The sequence below is a fragment of the Somniosus microcephalus genome, chromosome 4, assembly GCF_052327205.1.
Source record: "Somniosus microcephalus isolate GS21.2 chromosome 4, FLI_Smic_1.0, whole genome shotgun sequence".
Classification (NCBI taxonomy): domain Eukaryota; kingdom Metazoa; phylum Chordata; class Chondrichthyes; order Squaliformes; family Somniosidae; genus Somniosus; species Somniosus microcephalus.
The window spans coordinates 75,569,722-75,595,648 of record NC_140990.1 but is presented as its reverse complement, the minus strand read 5'-3'; the positions used below and the strand labels follow the sequence as shown (position 1 = coordinate 75,595,648).

The 25,927-nt window shown below is 51.6% G+C and overlaps 1 protein-coding gene across 1 annotated transcript; it reads left to right on the top strand.

The window, feature by feature from the left end:
- Positions 1 to 863: 863 nt before the first annotated feature.
- LOC147119257 (uncharacterized) lies at positions 864 to 25,183 on the top strand. Its single transcript, XM_085984925.1, has 5 exons — positions 864 to 1,948; positions 2,033 to 2,308; positions 3,403 to 3,408; positions 24,252 to 24,725; positions 25,060 to 25,183. The coding sequence occupies exons 1-5, from the start codon at positions 951 to 953 to the stop codon at positions 25,181 to 25,183; spliced, it is 1,878 nt and encodes a 625-aa protein (XP_085841051.1). The 5' UTR covers positions 864 to 950.
- Positions 25,184 to 25,927: the final 744 nt, after the last annotated feature.

Below are 25,927 nucleotides of genomic sequence, written 5' to 3'. Positions count from 1 at the left end.
GAGGCCCCGAATAATAGCCACAGGCCCCGTGTTTCCCCGGTTACAGGCCCGGTCAGTGACCGCCCGGGTGATCCGGGTCACCGGCCGCCATCTTGGACTAGGCGGGTCTCACGGCGCATGCGCGGCCATCTTGTGCAGGAACAGAGAATGGGCGGGGCTTCAGGGTCCCAGTGACCAGGAGAGACAATCATTGACTCATTGATTTTATTCTCACTCTGCACACAGCGGGTGGAGAACTGAACCCAACCAGAGTAGAGGGAGGGAGAAAACTGGGAGTGGAGGAAAGAAATGTTGGAGATGGTGCGATGGGTTTGGATTTCAGCACAGGGAGGAGGGAGAGTGTGTGGGACGGGGATTTACAGTTTTGGGGGAACAAGAGAGGAAAGAATGTTCCATAGAAACTAGAATTGTCTGTTCTGAATTTCTATCCTGTACTTACAGTGATGACTTTTGTAAACTCCTTTTACAGGGTATTAGGAGGGGAGGATTTACAGACGGGAAACTCAAACCAAACATCATGTGAAGATCTGACAGAGTCACTCGATTCACCAGGACCTGAATATCATCGTGCTTTGAACGTGGAAGGAGAAATGTTTGCTCTGTCTGTGGGAAAAGATTTCAAACATCAGTGTGACTGGAAAAGCACCGAGACACACACACCCGAGTGAGAGTGTTCCAGTGCACTGACTGTGGAAAGAGCTTTAACCAGTTACACAGCCTGAAAAAACATCGCACCGTTCACAGCGGGGAGAAACCGTACACGTGTTCTGTGTGTGGACGAGGCTTCAACTGATCATCCAACCTGGAGAGACACAAGGACACCCTCACCATGGAGAAACTATGGAAATGTGGGGACTGTGGGAAGGGATTCAATTAACTGGCCCTGCTGGAGATTGGGGATAGGCTGTTCACCTGCTCTCTCTCGGAAGGGATTTACTCAATTGTCTAGCATGCTGACACGCCAGCGAGCTCGCAATAGGGAGAGGCCATTCACCTGCTCCGTGTGTGGGAAGGGATTCACTTGTTCATCCCACCTCACTGCACACCAACTTGATCACACTGATGAGAGACCTTTTAAATGCTCTGACTGTGGGAACAGCTTTAAAACCTCTGAGGAGCTGATTGAACACCAGCGAGTTCACACTGACGAGAGACCGTTCTGTTGCTCTCACTGCGGGAAGAGGTTCCAGCCGTCATTCCGTCTGGCTGAACATCAGCTCCTTCACACTCATGAGAGTCCATTCAGTTGCTCTCACTGTGGGCAGAGGTTCAGCCAGTCATTGCAACTCGCTGAACACCAGCAAGTTCACACCAAGGAGAGACCGTTCAACTGCTCCGTGTGTGGGAAGGGATTCACTCGTTTAGCCCACCTTTTGACACACGAGGACATTCACACTAGGGAATGGCCATTCTACTGCTCCGTGTGTGGGAAGGGATTCACTCGCTCAGTCCAACTTTTGACACACAAGCGAGTTCACACAGGGGAGAGGCCATTCCCATGTTTAGTGTGTGGGAAGGGATTCACTAGGTCAAGCCACCTTTTGGCACACAAGCGAGTTCACACTGGGGATAGACCGTTCACCTGCTCCGTGTGTGGGAAGGGATTCACTTGTTCATCAAACCTCACTACGCACCAGCGAGTTCACACTGGGGAGAGGCCGTTCACCTGCTCTGTGTGTGGGAAGAGTTTCCCTCGTTCATCCCACCTGTTGATACACCAGCGAGTTCACACCGGTGAGAGGCCGTTTACCTGCTCCGTGTGTGGGAAGAGATTCACTTGTTTACCCCACCTTTTGAAACACCGGCCTGTTCACACCTGGAAGAGGCCATTCACCTGTTCCGTGTGTGGGAAGAGATTCACTCAGATATCCAGCCTCCAGAGACACCAACTCACCCACACCGGGGAGAGGCCGTTCACCTGCTCCGTGTGTGGGAAGAGATTCACTCAGTCATCCACCCTGCTGACACACCAGCGAGTTCACACTGACGAGAGACCTTTTAAATGTTCTGACTGTGAGAAGACCTTTAAAAGAAGTAACGATCTGCTGACACACCAACGCACTCACACTGGGGAGAAACCGTTCACCTGCTCCGTGTGTGAGAAAGGATTTGTTACATCATCCCAGCTGCTGAGACACCAGCGAGTTCACACTGGGGAGAGGCCGTTCTCCTGCTCTGTGTGTGGGAAGAGATTCACTGATTCATCACACCGACTGAGCCACCAGCGAGTTCACACTGGGGAGAGACCGTTCACCTGCTCCGTGTGTGGGAAGGGATACACTCAGTCATCCCACCTGCTGAAACACCAGTGAGTTCACACGTTACTGCCGAAGTAGGATTCTGCTGTTAATCACATCCAGGACTGAACCATGTTCACTCTGACAGTTGGGGTTTGTTTCTGCTGATGTCAATAACCCCTATAACTGGGCTGGAATTTAATATTCTGGATCAATGCAAAATAAATCAGCTTTGTTTTAAACACATGGGGGGGAGAAATTCCCCTCCTTTGCGCCTCCCGTGGCCAAATTCCCCGGGAGGTTAGCGGCGGTGCTACCGGGTTGTGCACCGATCTCGTGACATCATCTCTGGACGCATCGCCCCGGCACAAAAATTGCCCTTCGCCTCCTGCAGCAGCGCCGGGCGATGGCAGCGACTGCTGCAGGGGACGCAAGCAGGGCAGCCGGCCGCTTGGGGGGGGCGGGGGGAGCGAGTTAAAGGTGAGGTGGCCGGCCGCTACGGGGGGCGCGAGTTAAAGGTGAGGTTGCCAGCCGCTAGGGGGCGCGAGTTAAAGGTGAGGTGGCTGGCTGGTAGGGGGCGTGAGTTAAAGGTGAGGTGGCCGGCCGCTGCAGGGGCGTGAGTTAAAGGTGAGGTGGCCGGCCGCTGCAGGGGCGTGAGTTAAAGGTGAGGTGGCCGGCCGCTGCAGGGGCGCGAGTTAAAGGTGAGGTGGCCGGCCGCTGCAGGGGCGCGAGTTAAAGGTGAGGTGGCCGGCCGCTAGAGGGGGCGCGAGTTAAAGGTGAGGTGGCCGGCCGCTAGAGGGGGCGGGGGCGCAAGTTAAAGGTGAGGTGGCCAGCCGCTAGGGGGGGGCGCGAGTTAAAGGTGAGGTGGCCGACCGCCCTGAAAAAAAGTCGCATTTTTAAAAACTTTTTTTTTGCGCCTCCGGATGCGGGGTCCGTGCCATGATCGGTCAGCCCGGCTCTCTGCTCGAGTGCCAGGCTGATCGCTCGGCACCCCTCCTCGGTGGTCCAGGTAAGTTTAAGAAAATCTGCAGAGTTCGCAGCATGGGGCCCTTCCCTTTAATTCAGGGAAGAGCCCCTGCAAGGCGGCAGCGCCACGCTTGGCCACTGGTGGGGCTGCTGAGCACATCGCCCCGGGTCATGAACTTCCCTCCTCCTGCGCCCCAAGGAGGATGTGCAGAGCTTGGTTTACCGCTCCACTTCCCTCTTGGAGCAAAAAATGGGAATTTCAGAGAGGCTGGAAGAGGTTAGCGCCTGGCACTAACTTTTCCAGCTTTTCTGATTTAGCGCCCCAAACAGGGCTCGAGGGGAATTTCTCCCCCGCAGTGTAAGAACATAAGATAGCATAATAATTAGAGCAGGAGTGGGCCATTTGGCCCCTCGAGCCTGCTCCGCCATTCAATAACATCATAGAGTCATAGAGTCATAGAGTTTTACAGCACAGAAAGAGGCCCTTCGGCCCATCATGTCTGCGCCGTCCATCCATCCCTGTCCAGTCTAATCCCATTTTCCAGCATTTGGTCCATAGCCTTGTATGCAATGGCATTTCAAGTGCTCATCCAAATGCTTCTTGAATGTTGTGAGGGTTCCTGCCTCCACCACCCTTTCAGGCATTGAGTTCCACATTCCAACCATCCTCTGGGTGAAAAAGTTCCTCCTCAAATCCCCTCTAAATCTCCTGCCCCTTACCCTGAATCTATGCCCCCTTGTTATTGACCCCCCCACTAAGGAGAAAAGTTCCTCTTTATCTACCCTATCTATGCCCCTCATTATTTTGTACACCTCAATCAGGTCCCCCCTCAGCCTTCTCTGCTCCAAGGAAAACAACTCCAGCCTGTCCAGCCTCTCTTCATAGCTGAGGCGCTCCATCCCAGGTAACATCCTGGTGAATCTTCTCTGCACCCTCTCCAAAGCAATCACATCCTTCCTATAGTGAGGCGACCAGAACTGCACACAGTACTCCAGCTGTGGCCTCACCAGCGTTTTGTACAGCTCCATCATAACCTCCCTGCTCTTATATTCTATGCCTCGGCTAATGAAGGCAAGTATCCCATATGCCTTTTTAACCACCTTATCTACCTGCTCCGCTGCCTTCAGGGATCTATGTACATGTACACCAAGGTCCCTCTGACCCTCTGTACTTCCTAGGGTCCTACCACTCATTGTGTATTCCCTTGCCTTATTTGTCCGTCCAAAATGCATCACCTCGCACTTTTCAGGGTTAAATTCCATTTGCCACTTTTCCGCCCATCTGACCAACCCGTTTATATCGTCCTGTAGCCGGAGGCTTTCCTCCTCGCAATTTACCACCCCACCAATTTTCGTGTCATCTGCGAACTTACTGATCATACCTTTTACATTTTCATCCAAATCATTTATGTAGATCACAAACAGTAAGGGACCCAGCACCGATCCCTGAGGTACCCCACTGGACACAGGCTTCCAGTCACAAAAGCAACCTTCGACCATCACCCTCTGCCTCCTGCCACTCAGCCAGTTTAGGATCCAACGCGCCAAGGCACCCTGGATCCCATGGGCTCTTACCTTCTTGACCAGTCTCCTATGCGGGACTTTGTCAAAAGCTTTACTGAAGTCCATGTACACCACATCCACAGCATTTCCCTCATCCACCCCACTAGTCACCCCCTCGAAAAATTCGATCAGATTTGTTAGACATGATTTACCCTTGACAAAGCCATGCTGACTATCCCCGATTAATCCTTGCCTCTCCAAGTGGAGATTAATTTTGTCCCTCAGAATTTTTTCCAATAATTTCCCCACCACAGATGTTAGACTCACTGGCCTGTAATTCCCTGGTTTATCCCTGCTACCTTTCTTGAATAATGGTACTACGTTAGCTGTTCTCCAGTCCTCTGGTACATCCCCTGTGGCCAGAGAGGTTCTGAAAATTAGTGTCAGAGCCCCTGCAATCTCCTCCCTTGCCTCCCACAGCAGCCTGGGATACATCTCGTCCGGGCCTGGGGATTTATCCACTTTTTGGCCCGCTAAAACCGCTAGCACCTCCTCCCTCTCGATGCTAATATGTTCAAGTATGTCACAGTCCCCTTGCCCGATTTCTATGTCTGCATCGTCTTTCTCCATAGTGAACACAGATGCAAAAAATTCATTTAAAACCCCGCCTACATCCTCTGGCTCTACACACAGATTGCCACTTTGGTCCCTAATGGGCCCTACCCTTTCCCTGGTTATCCTCTTGCCCTTAATATACTTATAAAACATCTTAGGATTTTCCTTTATTTTGCTCGCCAGTGTTATTTCATGGCCCCTCCTCGCCCTCCTAATTTCTTTTTTAAGTATGCCCCTGCACTTTTTATACTCCTCTAGGGCTTCTTCTGTCTTTAGTCTTTTGTAACTGCCAAAAGCCCCCCTCTTATTTCTAATGCATTTCTGTATATCCCTTGTCATCCAAGGTTCCCTTTGCTTGTTGGTCCCACCCTTGACCTTTACAGGAACATGTTGGCGTTGTACTCTCTCTATTTCCCTTCTGAAAGTCTCCCACTGTTTTGATGTGGATTTTCCTATAAGCAGCTGCTCCCAGTCCACTTTGGCCAGATCCTGCCTTATCATATTAAAATCGGCCTTCCCCCAATTTAGAACCCTTATTTCCGGGCCGTCTTTGTCTTTTTCCATGACCACCTTAAATCTCACCGAATTATGGTCACTGTCGCCAAAATGCTCTCCTACTGACACTTCCACCACTTGCCCGGCTACATTCCCCAGAATTAGGTCCAGTACCGCCCCCTCTCTTGTAGGACTTTCTACATGTTGGCTCAAAAAGCTCTCCTGGATGCACTTTAAGAATTCTGCACCCTCTAAGCCTTTCACACTCTGACTGTCCCAATTTATATTGGGGAAGTTGAAATCCCCCACTATTATTACCCTATTATTTTCGCACTTCTCGGAGATTTGCCTACATATCTGTTCCTCTATCTCCCCCTGACTGTTTGGGGGCCTATAGTACACTCCCAGCAAAGTGCTTGCCCCCTTTTTGTTTTTAAGTTCTACCCATATGGCCTCATTAGAGGAACCCGCTAATATATCATCCCTCCTTACAGCAGTAATTGACTCCTTAATTAATATTGCAACACCCCCTCCCCTTTTACACCCCCCTCTGTCTCGCCTGAAGATTCTATACCCCGGAATATTGAGCTGCCAGTCCTGACCCTCCCTCAACCATGTCTCCGTGATAGCAACAATATCGTACTCCCATGTGTTCAACAACAACTTCAGTTCATCCACCTTACTTGCAAGACTCCTTGCATTAAAATAAATGCCTTCCAGCCCTGCCATATTCTCTTTTGCCTTCACATATTTGCTCTGCCTTCCCAGCTGACTTGTCTTTCCCTCTGTATTTGGCCGTAAATCACCCCCTACTATAGCTCCACTCTGTACCCCAACCCCCTGCCAAGTTAGTTTAAACCCTCCCCAGCAGTGCTAGCAAACCTCCCCACAAGGATATTGGTTCCCCCCTGGTTCAGGTGTAAACCGTCCGACTTGTACAAGTCCCACCTTTCCCAGAAGCAGACCCAGTGATCCAGGAAACTAAAGCCCTCCCCCTTGCACCATCCCTTTAGCCACGCATTCATCTGTTCTATCTTCCTATTCCTATACTTACTAGCACGTGGCACCGGGAGTAATCCAGAGATTACAACCTTTGAGGTCCTGCTCCTTAATCCTTCACCTAGCTCCCTAAATTCTTGCTGCAGGACCTCATCCCTCTTTTTACCTATGTCGTTGGTACCAATGTGGACCACGACCACTGGCTGTTCTCCCTCCCCCTCCAGAATGCCCTGCAGCCGCTCAGTGACATCCTTGACCCTGGCACCAGGGAGGCAGCAAACCATCCTGGATTCACGTCTACGGCCACAGAAACGCCTATCTGTTCCCCTTACTATAGAATCCCCTACCACTATTGCTCTCCCACTCTTTTTCCCCCCTTCCTGGGCAGCAGGAGCACCCCCAGTGCCAGGAAGTTGGCCGCTGCTGCCTTCCCCTGGTGAGTCATCCCCCTCAACAGTATCCAAAGCGGTATACTTGTTTGAAAGGGGGATGTCCGCAGGGGTTCCCTGTACTACCTGCCTGCCTTTGTTGCTCCGCCTGATGGTCACCCCCTGTGCTGCCCTACCCTGAGGCGTGCACAACTCGCTAAACGTGTTATCCACGAGCCTTTCAGCATCGCGCATGCTCCAAAATTCATCCACCCGCAGCTCGAGCGCCGCAATGCGGTCTACAAGTAGCTGCAGCTGGATGCATTTCCTGCACACATGGTCATCAGGGACACTGGCAGCATCCCTGACTTCCCACATAGAGCAGGAGGAGCAGAGCACGGGTCTGAGCTCTCCTGCCATGACTTACCCCTTTAATTTCTTTAAAAATTTATTCAATACCCCAGTTACAGGTATGCTCTAGGGCGCTTTATTTACCAACTATCCCCACTACACCACAGAAATTTAACACCACAGAATTCAAGCTTGTATTGAAAAAAGAGAAATACTCACCAACCAATCACCTACCTGCTCCCTGGTGACGTCACACACTGATTACTTTTTACCTCTCTCCCCGCTGCTGAGTTGGTGTGCCTCGCCTCTCTCCGGTTTTTATACCGGTCTCACCACACTGCTCCCGACTGGTCTCGGGCCTCGCCTCTCTCCGGTTTTTATACCGGTCTCACCACACTGCTCCCGACTGGTCTCGGGCCTCGCCTCTCTCCGGTTTTTATACCGGTCTCACCACACTGCTCCCGACTGGTCTCGGGCCTCGCCTCTCTCCGGTTTTTATACCGGTCTCACCACACTGCTCCCGACTGGTCTCGGGCCTCGCCTCTCTCCGGTTTTTATACCGGTCTCACCACACTGCTCCCGACTGGTCTCGGGCCTCGCTGGTCGCCGGGTTTTCTCCCGAGCTCCTCCTCGCTGCTCCCGCTGGTCCCGACTGGCTGATCATCAACCTCAACTCCACTTTCCTGCCCAATCTCCATATCCCTCGATTCCCCTGGAGTCCAAAAATCTATCGATCTCAGCCTTGAATATACTCAACGACTCAGCTTCCACAGCCCTCTGGGGCAGAGAATTCCAAAGATTCACAATCCTTTGAGTGAAGAAATTCCTCCTCATCTCAGTCTTAAATGGCCGACCCCTTATCCTGAGACTATGCCCCCGTGTTCTGGACACTCCAGCCAGGGGAAACAATCTCTCAGCATCTACCCTGTCAATCCCCCTCAGAATCTTGTATGTTTCAATGAGATCACCTCTCATTCTTCTAAACTCCAGAGAGTATCGGCCCATTCTACACAATCTCTCATCATAGGACAGCCCTGTCATCCCAGGAATCAATCTAGTGAACCTTCGTTGCACCACCTCCAAGGCAAGTATATCCTTCCTTAGATAAGGAGACCAGAACTGTGCACAGTACTCCAGGTGTGGTCTCACCAAGGCCCTGTACAATTGGAGCAAGACTTCCTTACTCTTATACACCAACCCCCTTGCAATAAAGGCCAACATGCCATTTGCCTTCCTTATTGCTTGCTGTACCTGCATGCTAGCTTTCTGTGTTTCTTGCACGAGGACACCCAAATCTCTCTGAATACCAACATTTGAAAGTTTCTCACCAGTTAAAAAATATTCTGTTTTTCTATTCTTCCTACCAAAGTGAATAACCTCACATTTCCCCACATTATACTCCATCTGCCACCTTACTGCCCACTCACTCAGTCTATCTAAATCCCTTTGCAGACTCTGTGTTCTCCTCACAGCTTACTGTCCCACCTAGCTTTGTATCAGCAGCAAAATGGGATACATTACACCCGGTCCCTTCATTTAAGTCATTAATATAGGTTGTAAATAGCTGAGGCCCAAGCAGTGATCCTTGCGGCACCCCACTAATTACAGCCTGCCAACCTGAAAATGACCCATTTATCCCTACTCTCTGTTTTCTGTCTGTTAACCAATTCTCTATGCATGCCAATACATTACCCCAACCACATGAGCCCTTACTTTGCATAACAACCTATTATGTGGCACCTTATCGAATGCCTTTTGAAAATCCAAATATACTACATCCACTGGTTCCCCTTTATTGACCCTGCCAGATACTCCTCAAAAAACCCTAATAAATTTATTAAACACAATTTTCCATGTTGACTCTGCCTAATCATGTTATGATTTTCTAAGTGCCCTGATACCACTTCCTTAATAATGCATTTCAGCATTTTCCCAACAACTGATGTCAGGGTAACTGGTCTGTAGTTCCCGGTTTTGCTCTCCCTCCTTTCTGGAATAGCGGGTTACATTTGCTACCTTCCAATCCGCTGTGACTGTTCTAGAACCTCGGGAATTTTGGAAGATCACAACCAATGCATCCACTATCTCTGCAGCCACCTCTTTTAGAATCCTAGGATGTAGGCCGTCAGGTCCAGGAGATTTATCGCCTTTTAGTCCCATTAGTTGTTCAAGTACTTTTTCCTCTACTGATTACTCTTCGGTTACTCTCATGGACAAGTCCCAGCTCCCCATACATTCCAGAGTGCCTCTCCTAGCCTTGGCATCCAGGGAAGGTATCGGTAAAACGCCCGGGATCACTAAACACAAAACCCAGTCTGTTAATCACTTTCAGCTACTGGACTTAGCGTGTGACCCACAGCATCTCTCTCACCTTCGATGTGTGAATAGAGCATCACGCCTCAGAACCTGGTTTAAATTTAAAGTCACTCAGCAAATGTATTTAACAGAAGCCTGTAGGCTAATGAGACTCTGTTAAGGTGCCATGTGCTGCAGGACCGCTCTGCATTTTGCCTGTAATGGAAAATAACTGAAGATTTGTCCCAGTGTAACCTTTGCTGTCATGAAATGAGTGTGTCTTTTAATGAGCCTCACGTCCTTGCTCATGTCGGCTGCAATTGTGTAGAAAGGGGATGTGTAAAGAGATGGTCTGTGTATGGAGATGTGAAAGAAGGAAACGGTGTGTGTGTGTGATAGTGACACAGCCTTGTGGTCACAGTCAGAACAATGACAGATATCCTTGTGGTTATGGTTTGGGCAGGGCCAGGTCAATAATGTAGTAAACAAGTTAAATATAAATATCGCCAGTGTAGTCACAGCTTGTTAGAACAGACCTGGGGAGAAGAGAGCTCTGAATCCACTGTATTATCTCTGTTCTCCGGATCAGGTAACTATACTCTGTCTGTATCTTTGCAGTGCTGTTAATAAAGTCAGTGAAAGACAATCTGTTGTTGTGAGCTTGATTATCTGGTGTCTGAAACCACAAGACTCAATATTTAGAGTCAACAAGATGAACAAGTAAACACATCATGGCCCAATACTCCAGCTCTATATTCACAGGGGAAAGTCTGTTATCACACTCCCCGAGCGGACAGAAAAAAGAAAGTTACCAACTGGAAGAACCTCCAGAATCATTTATAAATCTCTTTCAAAACCTGACAGGATCCAAATATCAGTTTGTTTTCCATTGAAGTCAGTAAAAGTAGCACTGAAAGAGGAGTTGGGGTGAGGGGGGTTGGAGAGTAGGGTGAAAGAGGAGTTGGGGTGAGGGGGTTGGAGAGTAGGGGTGAAAGAGGAGTTGGGGTGAGGGGGGTTGGAGAGTAGGGGTGAAAGAGGAGTTGGGGTGAGGGGGGGTTGGAGAGTAGGGGTGAAAGAGGAGTTGGGGTGAGGGGGGTTGGAGAGTAGGGGTGAAAGAGGAGTTGGGGTGAGGGGGTTTGGAGAGTAGGGGTGAAAGAGGAGTTGGGGTGAGGGGGGTTGGAGAGTAGGGGTGAAAGAGGAGTTGGGGTGAGGGGGGTTGGAGAGTAGGGGTGAAAGAGGAGTTGGGGTGAGGGGGGTTGGAGAGTAGGGGTGAAAGAGGAGTTGGGGTGAGGGGGGTTGGAGAGTAGGGGTGAAAGAGGAGTTGGGGTGAGGGGGGTTGGAGAGTAGGGGTGAAAGAGGAGTTGGGGTGAGGGGGGTTGGAGAGTAGGGGTGAAAGAGGAGTTGGGGTGAGGGGGGTTGGAGATTAGGGGTGAAAGGAGTTGGGGTGACGGGGGTTGGAGAGTAGGGGTGAAAGAGGAGTTGGGGTGAAGTGGTTGGAGAGTAGGGGTGAAAGGGGAGTTGGGGTGAGGGGGTTTGGAGGGTGGGGTGTAAGAGGAGTTGGGGTGAGGGGGGTTGGAGAGTAGGGGTGAAAGAGGAGTTGGGGTGAAGTGGTTGGAGAGTAGGGGTGAAAGGGGAGTTGGGGTGAGGGGGTTTGGAGGGTGGGGTGTAAGAGGAGTTGGGGTGAGGGGGGTTGGAGAGTAGGGGTGAAAGAGGAGTTGGGGTGAGGGGGTTGGAGAGTAGGGGTGAAAGAGGAGTTGGGGTGAGGGGGTTGGAGAGTAGGGGTGAATGAGGAGTTGGGGTGAGAGGGGTTGGAGGGTAGGGGTGTAAGAGGAGTTGGGGTGCGGGGGGTTGGAGAGTAGGGGTGAAAGAGGAGTTGGGGTGAGGTGGGTTGGAGGGTAGGGGTGAAAGAGGAGTTGGGGTGAGGGGGGTTGGAGAGTAGGGGTGAAAGGAGTTGGGGTGAGGGGGGTTGGAGAGTTGGGGTGAAAGAGGAGTTGGGGTGAGGGGGGTTGGAGAGTAGGGGTGAAAGTGGAGTTGGGGTGAGGGTGATTGGAGAGTAGGGGTGAAAGAGGAGTTGGGGTGAGGTGGGTTGGAGGGTAGGGGTGAAAGAGGAGTTGGGGTGAGGGGGTTGGAGAGTAGGTGTGAAAGAGGAGTTGGGGTGAGGGGGGTTGGAGAGTAGGGGTGAAAGAGGAGTTGGGGTGAGGGGGTTGGAGAGTAGGGGTGAAAGAGGAGTTGGGGTGAGGGGGTTTGGAGATTAGGGGTGAAAGAGGAGTTGGGGTGAGAGGGTCGGAGAGTAGGGTTGAAAGAGGAGTTGGGGTGAGGGGGGTTGGAGAGTGGGGGTGAAAGAGGAGTTGGGGTGAGAAGTGTTGGAGAGTAGGGGTGAAAGAGGAGTTGGGGTGAGAGGGTCGGAGAGTAGGGGTGAAAGAGGAGTTGCGGTGAGGGGGTTTGGAGAGTAGGGGTGAAAGAGGAGTTGGGGTGAGGTGGTTGGAGAGTAGGGGTGAAAGAGGAGTTGGGGTGAGAGGGTCGGAGAGTAGGGGTGAAAGAGGAGTTGGGGTGAGGGGGTTTGGAGAGTAGGGGTGAAAGAGGAGTTGGGGTGAGAAGTGTTGGAGAGTTGGGGTGAAAGAGGAGTTGGAGTGAGGGGGATTGGAGTGTAGGGGTGAAAGAGGAGTTGGGGTGAGGGGGGTTGGAGAGTAGGGGTGAAGGAGGAGTTGGGGTGAGGGGGTTGGAGAGTAGGGGTGAAAGAGGAGTTGGGGTGAGGGGGGTTGGAGAGTAGGGGTGAAAGAGGAGTTGGGGTGAGGGGGGTTGGAGAGTAGGGGTGAAGGAGGAGTTGGTGTGAGGGGGGTTGGAGAGTAGGGGTGAAAGAGGAGTTGGGGTGAGGGGGGGTCGGAGAGTAGGGGTGAAAGAGGAGTTGGGGTGAGGGGGCTTGGAGAGTAGGGGTGAAAGAGGAGTTGGGGTGAGGGGGTTGGAGAGTAGGGGTGAAAGAGGAGTTGGGGTGAGGGGTTTGGAGAGTAGGGGTGAAAGAGGAGTTGGGGTGAGGGAGGTTGGAGAGTAGGGGTGAAAGAGGAGTTGGGGTGAGGGGGGCTGGAGAGTAGGAGTGAAAGAGGAGTTGGGTTGAGGGGTGTTGGAGAGTAGGGGTGAAAGAGGAGTTGGGGTGAGAGGGTCGGAGAGTAGGGGTGAAAGAGGAGTTGGGGTGAGGGAGGTTGGAGAGTAGGGGTTAAAGAGGAGTTGGGGTGAGGTGGGTTGGAGGGTAGGGGTGAAAGAGGAGTTGGGGTGAAAGAGGTGTTGGGGTGAGGGGGTTGGAGAGTAGGGGTGAAAGAGGAGTTGGGGTGAGGTGGGTTGGAGGGTAGGGGTGAAAGAGGAGTTGGGGTGAGTGGTGTTGGAGAGTAGGGGTGAAAGAGGAGTTGGGGTGAGGGGGGTTGGAGGGTAGGGGTGAAAGAGGAGTTGGGGTGAGGGGGTTGGAGAGTAGGTGTGAAAGAGGAGTTGGGGTGAGGGGGGTTGGAGAGTAGGGGTGAAAGAGGAGTTGGGGTGAGGCGGTTGGAGAGTAGGGGTGAAAGAGGAGTTGGGGTGAGGGGGTTTGGAGATTAGGGGTGAAAGAGGAGTTGGGGTGAGAGGGTCAGAGAGTAGGGTTGAAAGAGGAGTTGGGGTGAGGGGGGTTGGAGAGTGGGGGTGAAAGAGGAGTTGGGGTGAGAAGTGTTGGAGAGTTGGGGTGAAAGAGGAGTTGGGGTGAAGTGGTTGGAGAGTAGGGGTGAAAGAGGAGTTGGGGTGAGAGGGTCGGAGAGTAGGGGTGAAAGAGGAGTTGGGGTGAGGGGGTTTGGAGAGTAGGGGTGAAAGAGGAGTTGGGGTGAGAAGTGTTGGAGAGTTGGGGTGAAAGAGGAGTTGGAGTGAGGGGGATTGGAGTGTAGGGGTGAAAGAGGAGTTGGGGTGAGGGGGGTTGGAGAGTAGGGGTGAAGGAGGAGTTGGGGTGAGGGGGTTGGAGAGTAGGGGTGAAAGAGGAGTTGGGGTGAGGGGGGTTGGAGAGTAGGGGTGAAAGAGGAGCTGCGGTGAGGGGGGTTGGAGAGTAGGGGTGAAGGAGGAGTTGGTGTGAGGGGGGTTGGAGAGTAGGGGTGAAAGAGGAGTTGGGGTGAGAGGGTTGGAGAGTAGGGGTGAAAGAGGAGTTGGGGTGAGGGGGGGTTGGAGAGTAGGGGTGAAAGAGGAGTTGGGGTGAGGGGGCTTGGAGAGTAGGGGTGAAAGAGGAGTTGGGGTGAGGGGGTTGGAGAGTAGGGGTGAAAGAGGAGTTGGGGTGAGGGGTTTGGAGAGTAGGGGTGAAAGAGGAGTTGGGGTGAGGGAGGTTGGAGAGCAGGGGTGAAAGAGGAGTTGGGGTGAGGGGGCTGGAGAGTAGGAGTGAAAGAGGAGTTGGGTTGAGGGGTGTTGGAGAGTAGGGGTGAAAGAGGAGTTGGGGTGAGAGGGTCGGAGAGTAGGGGTGAAAGAGGAATTGGGGTGAGGGAGGTTGGAGAGTAGGGGTTAAAGAGGAGTTGGGGTGAGGTGGGTTGGAGGGTAGGGGTGAAAGAGGAGTTGGGGTGAAAGAGGTGTTGGGGTGAGGGGGTTGGAGAGTAGGGGTGAAAGAGGAGTTGGGGTGAGGTGGGTTGGAGGGTAGGGGTGAAAGAGGAGTTGGGGTGAGTGGTGTTGGAGAGTAGGGGTGAAAGAGGAGTTGGGGTGAGGGGGGTTGGAGAGTAGGGGAGAAAGAGGAGTTGGGGTGAGGGGGGGTTGGAGAGTGGGGGTGAAAGAGGTGTTGGGGTGAGGGGGTTGGAGAGTAGGGGTGAAAGAGGTGTTGGGGTGAAGGGGGTTGGAGAGTAGGGGTGAAAGAGGAGTTGGGGTGAGGGGGGTTGGAGAGTAGGGGTGAAAGAGGAGTTGGAGTGAGGGGGGTTGGAGAGTAGGGGTGAAAGAGGAGTTGGGGTGAGGGGATTTGGAGAGTAGGGGTGAAAGAGGAGTTGGGGTGAGGGGGTTGGAGAGTAGGGGTGAAAGAGGAGTTGGGGTGAGGGGGGTTGGAGAGTAGGGGTGAAAGAGGAGTTGGGGTGAGGGGGTTGGAGAGTAGGGGTGAAAGAGGAGTTGGGGTGAGGGGATTGGAGAGTAGGGGTGAAAGAGGAGTTGGGGTGAGGGGGGTTGGAGAGTAGGGGTGAAGAGGAGTTGGGGTGAGGGGGTTGGAGAGTAGGGGTGAAAGAGGAGTTGGGGTGAGGGGGGGTTGGAGAGTAGCGGTGAAAGAGGAGTTGGGGTGAGGGGGGTTGGAGAGTAGGGGTGAAAGAGGAGTTGGGGTGAGGGGGGTTGGAGAGTAGGGGTGAAAGAGGAGTTGGGGTGAGGGGGATTGGAGAGTAGGGGTGAAAGAGGTGTTGGGGTGAGGGGGTTGGAGAGTAGGGGTGAAAGAGGAGTTGGAGTGAGGGGGGTTGGAGAGTAGGGGTGAAAGAGGAGTTGGGGTGAGGGGGGTTGCAGAGTAGGGGTGAAAGAGGAGTTGGGGTGAGGGGGGTTGCAGAGTAGGGGTGAAAGAGGAGTTGGGGTGAGGGGGTTGGAGAGTAGGGGTGAAAGAGGATTTGGGGTGAGGGGGGTTGGAGAGTAGGGGTGAAAGAGGAGTTGGGGTGAGGGGGGTTGGAGGGTAGGGGTGAAAGAGGAGTTGGGGTGAGGGGGGTTGGAGAGTAGGGGTGAAAGAGGAGTTGGGGTGAGGGGGGTTGGAGAGTAGGGGTGAATGAGGATTTGGGGTGAGGTGGGTTGGAGGGTAGGGGTGAAAGAGGAGTTGGGGTGAGGTGGGTTGGAAAGTAGGGGTGAAAGAGGAGTTGGGGTGAGGGGGGTTGGAGAGTAGGGGTGAAAGAGGAGTTGGGGTGAGGGGGGTTGGAGAGTCGGGGTGAAAGAGGAGTTGGGGTGAGGGGGTTGGAGAGTAGGGGTGAAAGAGGAGTTGGAGTGAGGGGGATTGGAGAGTAGGGGTGAAAGAGGTGTTGGGGTGAGGGGGTTGGAGAGTAGGGGTGAAAGAGGAGTTGGAGTGAGGGGGATTGGAGAGTAGGGGTGAAAGAGGAGTTGGGGTGAGGGGGGTTGGAGAGTAGGGGTGAAAAGGAGTTGGGGTGAGGGGGGTTGGAGAGTAGGGGTGAAAGAGGAGTTGGGGTGAGGTGGGTTGGAGGGTAGGGGTGAAAGAGGAGTTGGAGTGAGGGAGATTGGAGAGTAGGGGTGAGGGGGTTGGAGAGTTGGGGTGAGGGGGGTTGGGGAGTAGGGGTGAAAGGGGAGTTGGGGTGAGGGGGGTTGGAGAGTTGGGGTGAAGAGGAGTTGGGGTGAGGGGGGTTGGAGAGTAGGGGTGAAAGGGGAGTTGGGGTGAGGGGGTTGGAGAGTAGGGGTGAAAGAGAAGTTGGGGTGAGGGGTTGGAGAGTAGGGGTGAAAGAGGAGTTGGGGTGAGGGGGGTTGGAGAGTAGGGGCGAAAGAGGAGTTGGGGTGAGGGGGTTGGAGAGTAGGGGTGAAAGAGGAGTTGGGGTGAGGGGGTTGGAGAGTTGGGGTGAAAGAGGTGTTGGGGTGAGGGGGGTTGGAGAGTAGGGGTGAAAGAGGAGTTGGGGTGAGGGGGGTTGGGGAGTAGGGGTGAAAGAGGAGTTGGGGTGAGCACTAAGCCCTGATAGCCTTTCTATGTCCTGTTGCAGTCGATTGATGTCATCATCAATGTTTGCCACACCCCCATGTTTGGTGTCATCGGCAAATTTAGAAATTCTACTCTGTATTCCAATATCCAGGTCACTTACACATATCAAAAACAGCAGCGGCCCCAGCACTGACCATTGGGGAACACCACTGTCTACCATCCTCCAGTCTGAAAAACAGCCATTTACCACAACTCACTGTTTTCTGTCCTTAAGCCAATTCCTTATCCAAGCTGTCACTGACCCACCTATTCCTTGAGCCTCAATTTTGTTAACCAGCCTTCTATGTGGTACTTTGTCAAATGCCTTCCGAAAATCCATGTCGACAACATGCATTGCATTCCCTTCATCAATCCTCCGTTACTTCATCAAAAAATTCAATTAGATTAGTCAAACACGATCTGCCTTTTACAAATTTGTGTTGACTCTCCTTAATTAGCTTAAATCTCTCCAAGTGCCCGTTAATTTTTTCCTTGATTATTGTTTCTAAAACTTTACCCACCACTGATGTTAAACTGACCAGCCTATAGTTACTGGGATTGTCCTTACACCCTTTCTGGAGTCCGTGTTCCACGTTTACATGGAGTGTGAGAGGTTGCAGCCCCTGTTCCATTATTTGAAGGGGCTGCTCCTTGATTTTTGGCTGCACTTCAGTCCCACGCTCCTGATCTTTGGTCACCCGGTGCGGAGGGGAGCAGGTAGGTCAGAGGACCTCCCCATAGGACTGCTCCTGGGCCTGGCCAAAGTGGCTATTAACAGGTCCAGGCAGCGGGCAATCGAGGGGGTCATTCGGCCCGATTGCCTGCCTCTGTTCCGCTGCCACGTTCACGCCCGGGTGGCCCTGGAGATGGAGCACGCGGTGTCCGCCGGCACACTTGAGGCCTTCCGTGACCGGTGGGCGCGCGGGGGCTGGAGTGCATCATCACCCCAGCCAACAAAATTTTAATTTAAGTTGTTAAGTTTCATTTGATGTTTAATTAGTTAAAGGTTATAAGGTTTAGGATGCATCCAAAAGAGTACACCCTTTCTTGAACAATGGTGTCACATTTGCCACTGTTCAATCCTCAGGCACCTCCCCCACATCTAGGGAAGATTGGAAAATTATGGCAAGCCCTTCTGCTGTCTCCTTCCCCAATTCCCTTAGCAACCTGGGAAGCAAGCCATCTGGACCAGGCGACCTATCCAATCTAAGCATACCCAGCCTTTCTAGTACATTCTGTCTATTAATTTTCACCCTTCCATTGCTTCTACCTTTTCTGCTTCTAACTTTTCCACTTCTACCGATATTTTGTCAGTATCCACCTCCTTAGTAAACATCGATATAAAGTACTCATTGAGTATTCTCGCCTTGCCCTGCGCCTCTAAGCATATATCACCTTCGTTGTCCCTAATAGGCCCCAACCATTAACCCCAATCCTAACCAATAACCACTAGCCCCAACCACTAATCCCTAAACCTTACCCCAGTCCCTAACCAAGGATTATTGACAGAGATCAATGGAGGAGCTAAAGACCTGATAAAGGAAGTATTTGAAACAATTATCTCAATTAAATAAATAGTGCAAGGTATGTTAGTAATAAGAGATTAAATCAACGAGACCATCAAAATCAGTAATGACAATTACAAAGATCAGAACAATTCAAAGGCTGTCATATGCAATACGTGTGCAGGATTTTTGCTAAATCGGTTCCAAAAAAGTGATAAATGATACAGTTCCATAAAGGGGCGGTTCAAAGGAACTTCAAATGAGTGTACAGTGAGACATTACAGTTCAGTCTATGATGCCCACAAGCCATGTACACAAATGGAGCAAGCTTGGGGTTTGATCTGGAAGAAGGCGAACGAGGTGAGAACTGAAATAATCCACAGTAAGAAAAGGCCGAAAAATGGAAAAGTCGGTAACAGAACATCAATTAGTCTCATTTTATCATGGAAAAAATCAAATATTCGACACACTGCGTTTAAAACAAGTATTTATTTTAAATATTTATAAAGAATATTAATCTCCAGCCAATTATAGGGGTTAATAAGATCATCAGAAACAAACCATAACTGCGAGAATGAACATGGTTCAGTCCTCAATGCAATCACAGTAAATCATGTTCTATTCACTAATATGGTCTTTCAATGGGGCTTTTACCCAGCATTCCGGGCGGTGGGGAATGTGCCGCACCCAGACTACAGGAGCCCAGTACGCAGGCGCAATACCGGGCTGTGTTTGGAGCATGCACAGTGTGGTGTACGGGAGACGGGCAGAGGCTGCAGGCGGGCTGATGTCGGGAGCGCGATTTTGCAGCAGGTACGAAGCGGCGAGGCGCGGGGCAGTAATATAGCTGGCGGGTGGAGGGGAAAGGCTTCATCAATAGCTGACGTAGGTCGCAAACCCCGAATAATAACCTACAGATCCCGCGTTTGCAGCTACCGGGCTTTTTCCTGAAAACAGGCCCAGGTTAACGGCCGCCATCTTTGTAAGGGAAAGCGGGTGGGTTTGAGCGCCGCCATAATGAATCAGCAAGTAACACCGCGCATGTGCGGCCATCGTGGGCAAAAACAGAGAGTGGGCGGGACTTCAGGGTCCCAGTGACCAGGACAATCATTGACTCATTGATTTTATTCTCACTCTGCACACAGCGGGTTTCTCACTGTCTCTCCTGAAGGCGCTGGTAAGTGCCGGGGTTACGGTTTACATCCCACAGAATTGTAACAGAAGTGCCCCAGATTTAGGCCCCATGTACTCAGAACTCTTCAAGTCCCACTCCAGAGACTTGAACACAAAAATCCAGGCTGACACTCCAGTGCAGTGCTGAGGGGGTGCTGCACTGTTGGAGGTGCCATCTTTTGGATGAGACGTTAAACCGAGGCCCCGTCTATCCTTTCAGGTGGATGTAAAAGATCCCACGGCACTATTTTGAAGAAGAGCAGGGGTGTTATCCCCGGTGTCCTGGCCAATATATATCCCCCAATCAACATCACTAAAATAGATTATCTGGTCATTATCACATTGCTGTTTGTGGGAGCTTGCTGTGCGCTAACTGGCTGCCGCATTTCCCACAATACAACAGGAGAGGCAACACCTGCCCTTTCACCTCCTCCCTTCTCACTGTCCAGGGCCCCAAACATTCCTTCCAGGTGAAACAGCGATTTACTTGTACTCCTTTCAATTCAGTATCCTGTATTCACTGCTCACAAAAGGGTTTCCTCTACATTGGGAAGACCAAATGCAGATTGGGTGATCGCTTTGCGGAACACCTCAGTTCAGTTGTCAGAGTGACCCTGAGTTTCCAGTCTCGTCATTTTAATTCTCCGCTCCACTCCCGCTCTGTCCTCGGCCTCCTCCACTGTTCTAATGAAGCTCAATGGAAGCTTGAGGAACAGCACCTCATCTTTCGATGAGGCACTTTACACCCTTCCGGACTCGACATTAAGTTCAACAATTTCAGATCATAACCACTGCTCCCATTGTTTAGTACGGCAGCTGTTGGTGATTCTGCTATTCCATTTACACTACCTTTAGACCAATCTTTTGTTTCTTTACTTGCCCCGTTACCATCTCCTTTTGCTTTGCAGCATCATCCCTTTGTCATTTCATCACTCCTGCCATCCATCCTATCACAGGCCTTCCGCTTTGTTCTTTCCTCCCCCCACCCTTTCCCTGCCTCCGCATTTGCTTAGAACCTGTTACATCTCTATATGTTTCCAATTCTGATGAAACGTCATTGAACTGAAATGTTAACTCTGTTTCTCGCTCCGCGGATGCTGCCTGAGTATTTCCAGCATTTTCCGGTTTTATTTCAGATTTCCAGCAGCTGCAGTATTTTACTTTTGTACGAGTGTAGAACTGAACCCAGCCAGAGTCAGCACCTTTAGGGGAGGAGAGGGAGGGGAACCAGTGAGTGTAGAACTGAACCCAGCCAGAGTCAGCACCTTCAGGGGAGGAGAGGGAGGGAAACTAGTGAGTGTAGAACTGAACCCAGCCAGAGTCAGCACCTTCAGGGGAGGAGAGGGAGGGGAACCAGTGAGTGTAGAACTGAACCCAGCCAGAGTCAGCACCTTCAGGGGAGGAGAGGGAGGGGAACCAGTGAGTGTAGAACTGAACCCAGCCAGAGTCAGCACCTTCAGGGGAGGAGAGGGAGGGGAACCAGTGAGTGTAGAACTGAACCCAGCCAGAGTCAGTACCTTCAGTGGAGGAGAGGGAGGGGAACCAGTGAGTGTAGAACTGAACCCAGGCAGAGTCAGCACCTTCAGGGGAGGAGAGGGAGGGGAACCAGTGAGTGTAGAACTGAACCCAGCCAGGGTCAGCACCTTCAGGGAGGAGAGGGAGGGGAACCAGTGAGTGTAGAACCAAACCCAGCCAGAGTCAGCACCTTCAGGGAGGAGAGGGAGGGGAACCAGTGAGTGTAGAACTGAACCCAGCCAGAGTCTGCACCTTCATGGGAGGAGCAGGGGAACCAGTGAGTGTAGAACTGAACCCAGCCAGAGTCAGCACCTTCAGGGGAGGAGTGGGAGAGGAACCAGTGAGTGCAGAACTGAACCCAGCCAGAGTCAGCACCTTCAGGGGAGGAGAGGGAGGGGAACCAGTGAGTGTAGAACCAAACCCAGCCAGAGTCAGCACCTTCAGGGGAGGAGAGGGAGGGGAACCAGTGAGTGTAGAACCAAACCCAGCCAGAGTCAGCACCTTCAGGGGAGGAGAGGGAGGGGAACCAGTGAGTGTAGAACCAAACCCAGCCAGAGTCAGCACCTTCAGGGGAGGAGAGGGAGGGGAACCAGTGAGTGTAGAACCAAACCCAGCCAGAGTCAGCACCTTCAGGAGAGAGGGAGGGGAACCAGTGAGTGTAGAACTGAACCCAGCCAGAGTCAGTACCTTCTGGGGAGGAGAGGGAGGGGAACCAGCGAGTGTAGATGGGAGGGAAAGTAGTGAGTGAGGAGGACATAAAAAACCTGCAAGGGGACATAGACAGGCTAAGTAAATGGGCAGAGATTTGGCAGATGGAATACAATACTGGAAAGTGTGAGGTTATGCACTTTGGCAGGAAAAATCGTATAGCAAATTATTATCTTAATGGCAAGAAACTGGAAAGTACTGAAGTACAAAGGGATCTGGGGGTCCTGGTGCACGAAACCCAAAAGGTTAGTATGCAGGTGCAGCAAGTGATTAAGAAGGCCAATGGAATGTTGGCTTTCATTGCTAGGGGGATAGAATATAAAAATAGGGAGGTATTGCTTCAGTTGTACAAGGTATTGGTGAGACCGCACCTGGAATACTGCATACAGTTTTGGTGTCCATACTTAAGAAAAGACATACTTGCTCTCGAGTCAGTACAAAGAAGGTTCACTCGGTTAATCCCAGGGATGAGGGGATGGACATATGAGGAGAGGTTGAGTAGATTGGGACTCTACTCGTTGGAGTTCAGAAGAATGAGAGGCGATCTTATTGAAACATATAAGATTGTGAAGGGGTTGGATCGGGTGGATGCGGGGATGATGTTCCCGATGATGGGTGAAACTAGAACTAGGGGGCATAGTCTTAGAATAAGGGGCTGCTCTTTCAAAACTGAGATGAGGAGGAACTACTTCACTCAGAGGGTGGTAGGTCCATGGAATATGCTGCCCCAAAAAGCTGTAGAAGCTACATCATTACATAAATTTAAAACAGAAATAGACAGTTTCCTAGAAGTAAAGGGAATTAAGGGTTACGGGGAGCGGGCAGGAATTTGGACATGAGTCTAGGTTCGGATCGGTCATGGCACTGTGGGTAGCGGAGCGGGCCCAGGGGCCGTGGAGCCTGATCCTGCTCCTATTTCATGTGTCTAATTCTGTTACATTCAGGAGATAGTTCTGTGATAGTAGATTGGCGGTTAGGATCAGATCAGCCATGATCTTATTGAATGGCGGAGCAGGCTCGAGGGGCCGATTGGCCTACTCCTGCTCCTATTTCTTATGTTCTTATGTTCTTATGAACCCAGTCAGAATCAGCATCTTCAGGGGAGGAGAGGGAGGGGAACCAGTGAGTGTGGAACTGAACCCAGCCAGAGTCAGCACCTTCAGGGGTGGAGAGAGAGGGGAACCAGTGAGTGTAGAACTGAACCCAGCCAGAGTCAGCACCTTCAGGGGAGGAGAGGGAGGGGAACCAGTGAGTGTAGAACTGAACCCAGCCAGAGTCAGCATGTTCAGGGGAGGAGAGGGAGAGGAACCAGTGAGTGTAGATCTGAACCCAGCCAGAGTCAGCACCTTCAGGGGAGGAGAGGGAGGGGAACCAGTGAGTGTAGAACTGAACCCAGCCAGAGTCAGCACCTTCAGGGGAGGAGAGGGAGGGGAACCAGTGAGTGTTGAACTGAACCCAGCCAGAGTCGGCACCTTCAGAGGAGGAGAGGGAGGGGAACCGGTGAGTGTAGAACTGAACCCAGCGAGAGTCAGCACCTTCAGGGGAGGAGAGAGAGGGGAACCAGTGAGTGTAGATCTGAACCCAGCCAGAGTCAGCACCTTCAGGGGAGGAGAGGGAGGGGAACCAGTGAGTGTAGAACTGAACCCAGCCAGAGTCAGCACCTTCAGGGGAGGAGAGGGAGGGGAACCAGTGAGTGTTGAACTGAACCCAGCCAGCGTCGGCACCTTCAGAGGAGGAGAGGGAGGGGAACCGGTGAGTGTAGAACTGAACCCAGCCAGAGTCAGCACCTTCAGGGGAGGAGAGAGAGGGGAACCAGTGAGTGTAGAACTAAACCCAGTCAGAGTCAGCACCTTCAGGGGAGGAGAGGGAGGGGAACCAGTGAGTGTAGAACTGAACCCAGCCAGAGTCAGCACCTTCAGGGGAGGAGAGGGAGGGGAACCAGTGAGTGTAGAACTGAACCCAGCCAGAGTCAGCACCTTCAGGGGAGGAGAGGGAGGGGAACCAGTGAATGTAGAACTGAACCCAGCCAGAGTCAGCACCTTCAGGGGAGGAGAGGGAGGGGAACCAGTGAGTGTAGAACTGAACCCAGCCAGAGTCAGCACCTTCAGGAGAGGAGAGGGAGGGGAACCAGTGATTGTAGAACCAAACCCAGCCAGAGTCAGTACCTTCAGGAGAGGAGAGGGAGGAGAACCAGTGAGTGTAGAACTGAACCCAGCCAGAGTCAGCACCTTCAGGGGAGGAGAGGGAGGGGAACCAGTGAGTGTAGAACCAAACCCAGCCAGAGTCAGTACCTTCAGGAGAGGAGAGGGAGGAGAACCAGTGAGTGTAGAACTGAACCCAGCCAGAGTCAGCACCTTCAGGGGAGGAGAAACGTCGACTGAAAAGTGTTGGAGATGGTGCGATGGGTTTGGATTTCAGCACAGGGAGGAGGGAGAGTGTGTGGGACGGGGATTTACAGCTTATGGGGAATGAGAGAGAAAAGAATGTTCCATACAAACTAAAATTGTCTGTTCTGAATTTCTATCCTGCACTTAAAGTGATGACTTCTGTAAACTCCTTTCACAGGGTGTTAGACGGGGAGAATTTGCAGATGGGAAACTCAAACCAAACATCACATCAAGGTCTGACAGAGATCTGACACTCGATACATCAGGATCTGAATATCATCGGCCTTTGAATGTGGATGAGAAATGTTTTAACCAGTTACACAGCCTGACAAAACATCACACCATTCACAGTGGAGAGAAACCGTACACGTGTTGTGTGTGTGTGGACGAGGCTTCAACCGATCGTCCAACCTGGATAGACACAAGGACCCATGCCCCACGGAGAAACTGTGGAAATGTGGGGACTGTGGGAAGGGATTCAACTACCCATCGCTGCTAGAAACTCATCGACGCAGTCACACCGGGGAGAGGCCGTTCACCTGCTCCTTATGTGGGAAGGGATTCACTCATTCATCCAACCTTCTGACACACCAGCGAGCTCATACTGGGGAGAGGCCATTCACCTGCATTGAATGTGGGAAGGGATTTAACACTTTATCAAACCTCCTGACACACCAGCGAGTTCACACTGATAAGAGACCGTTTAAATGTTCTGACTGTGAGAAGAGCTATAAAAGCAGCAATGATCTGCTTACACACCAACGTACTCACACTGGGGAGAGGCCGTTCACCTGCTCCGTGTGTGGGAAGGGATTCACTTGTTCATCCCACCTTCTAACACACCAACTTATTCACTCTAATAAGACACCGTTTAAATGTTCTGACTGTGAGGAGAGCTTTAAAAGCAACCAGCAGCTGCTGAAACACCAACATACTCACACTGGGGAGCGGCCATTCACCTGCTCTGTGTGCGGGAAGGGATTCACTCAGTCATCTAGCCTACTGTCCCACCAACGAGTTCGTACTAGAGGGAGGCAATTCACCTGCATTGAATGTGGGGAGGGATTTAATACTTTATCAAACCTCCTGACGCACCAGCGAGTTCACACTGAGGAGAGACCTTTTAAATGTTCTTGCTGTGAGAAGAGCTACAAAAGCACAAAGGATCTGCTGACACACCAACGCAATCACACTGGGGAGAGACCGTTCACCTGCTCTGTCTGTGGGAAGGGATTCACTTGTTCATCCCACCTTCTAACACACCAACTTGTTCACACTGACAAGAAACCTTTTAAATGTTCTGACTGAGAAGAGTTTTGAAAGCAAACAGCACCTGCTGAGACACCAGCGAGTTCACACCGGGGAGAGGCCGTTCACCTGCTCTGTGTGTGGGAAGGGATTCATTCAGTCATCCCACCTATTGACGCATCAGCGAGTTCACAGGTGAATGCAGGGGTTGGATTCTGCTGTTATTGCTGCTGTTAATCACATCCAGGACTGAACCATGTTCACTCTGACAGTTGGGGTTTGTTTCTGCTGATCTTATTAACTCCTACAACTGGGCTAGAGTTTATTATTCTGGATATTGGCCAAATCAATCAGTTTTGTGTTAAACACATTGTTGTAGATTTTCATCTTTCCCACCTGAGTGTTTAGCATCACCTGGCTGGAGCTCAGAAAGGACAATCTGGGGGAGGATCGTACGGTGGGAACAGAACTCCAGCCTGGACACAGTCCTTCAGGGCCACACTGAGAGGGGCAAACGGCACTTTGGTCTTTCTCATGTCTCTTCACTGACAGCAAAGGCTCCGTGTGGGTTAATCGCGAGGCGTGTGAGAAATGTGTCCCAGCTGCTCTCTGCCATGGTTCAGAGCTCTTAGGCATGGAACAGGAGGCTCCTTTACAACTGTGTTTAGAGTCAGGAAGAACAACGGTGAATGCTGGAAATGTGCTGTCAAATCAGAGGTTGGGGTCAAACTGCGATCTGTTCCTGACTGAAAGTGAAACGGCAGGTTTGAGTTTCCAGTCTAAAAATGACTATTAATTATTCTACGAAGATTTAACGTGTTTGTGTGACAGTTCTGAGTCTACCATCTTAAGGCAGACTAAACTTGATTAAAGTAAGTTGGTTAAAGTCTGCATTAAAATAGCAGAGGGAGGAGTTCACAGGAGCCTGTTAACTGCTGGTACA

What these genes read in the sequence shown, in the direction of transcription:
- LOC147119257 (XM_085984925.1), top strand. Translation starts at nt 951, where the DNA reads ATGCTGACACGCCAGCGAGCTCGCAATAGGGAGAGGCCATTCACCTGC. An exon ending in TGTGGGAAGAGATTCACTCA is followed by an intron (nt 1,949 to 2,032) that starts GTCATCCACCCT and finishes GACCTTTAAAAG; the next exon opens with AAGTAACGATCTGCTGACAC. An exon ending in TGCGGGAAGGGATTCACTCA is followed by an intron (nt 24,726 to 25,059) that starts GTCATCTAGCCT and finishes GAGTTTTGAAAG; the next exon opens with CAAACAGCACCTGCTGAGAC.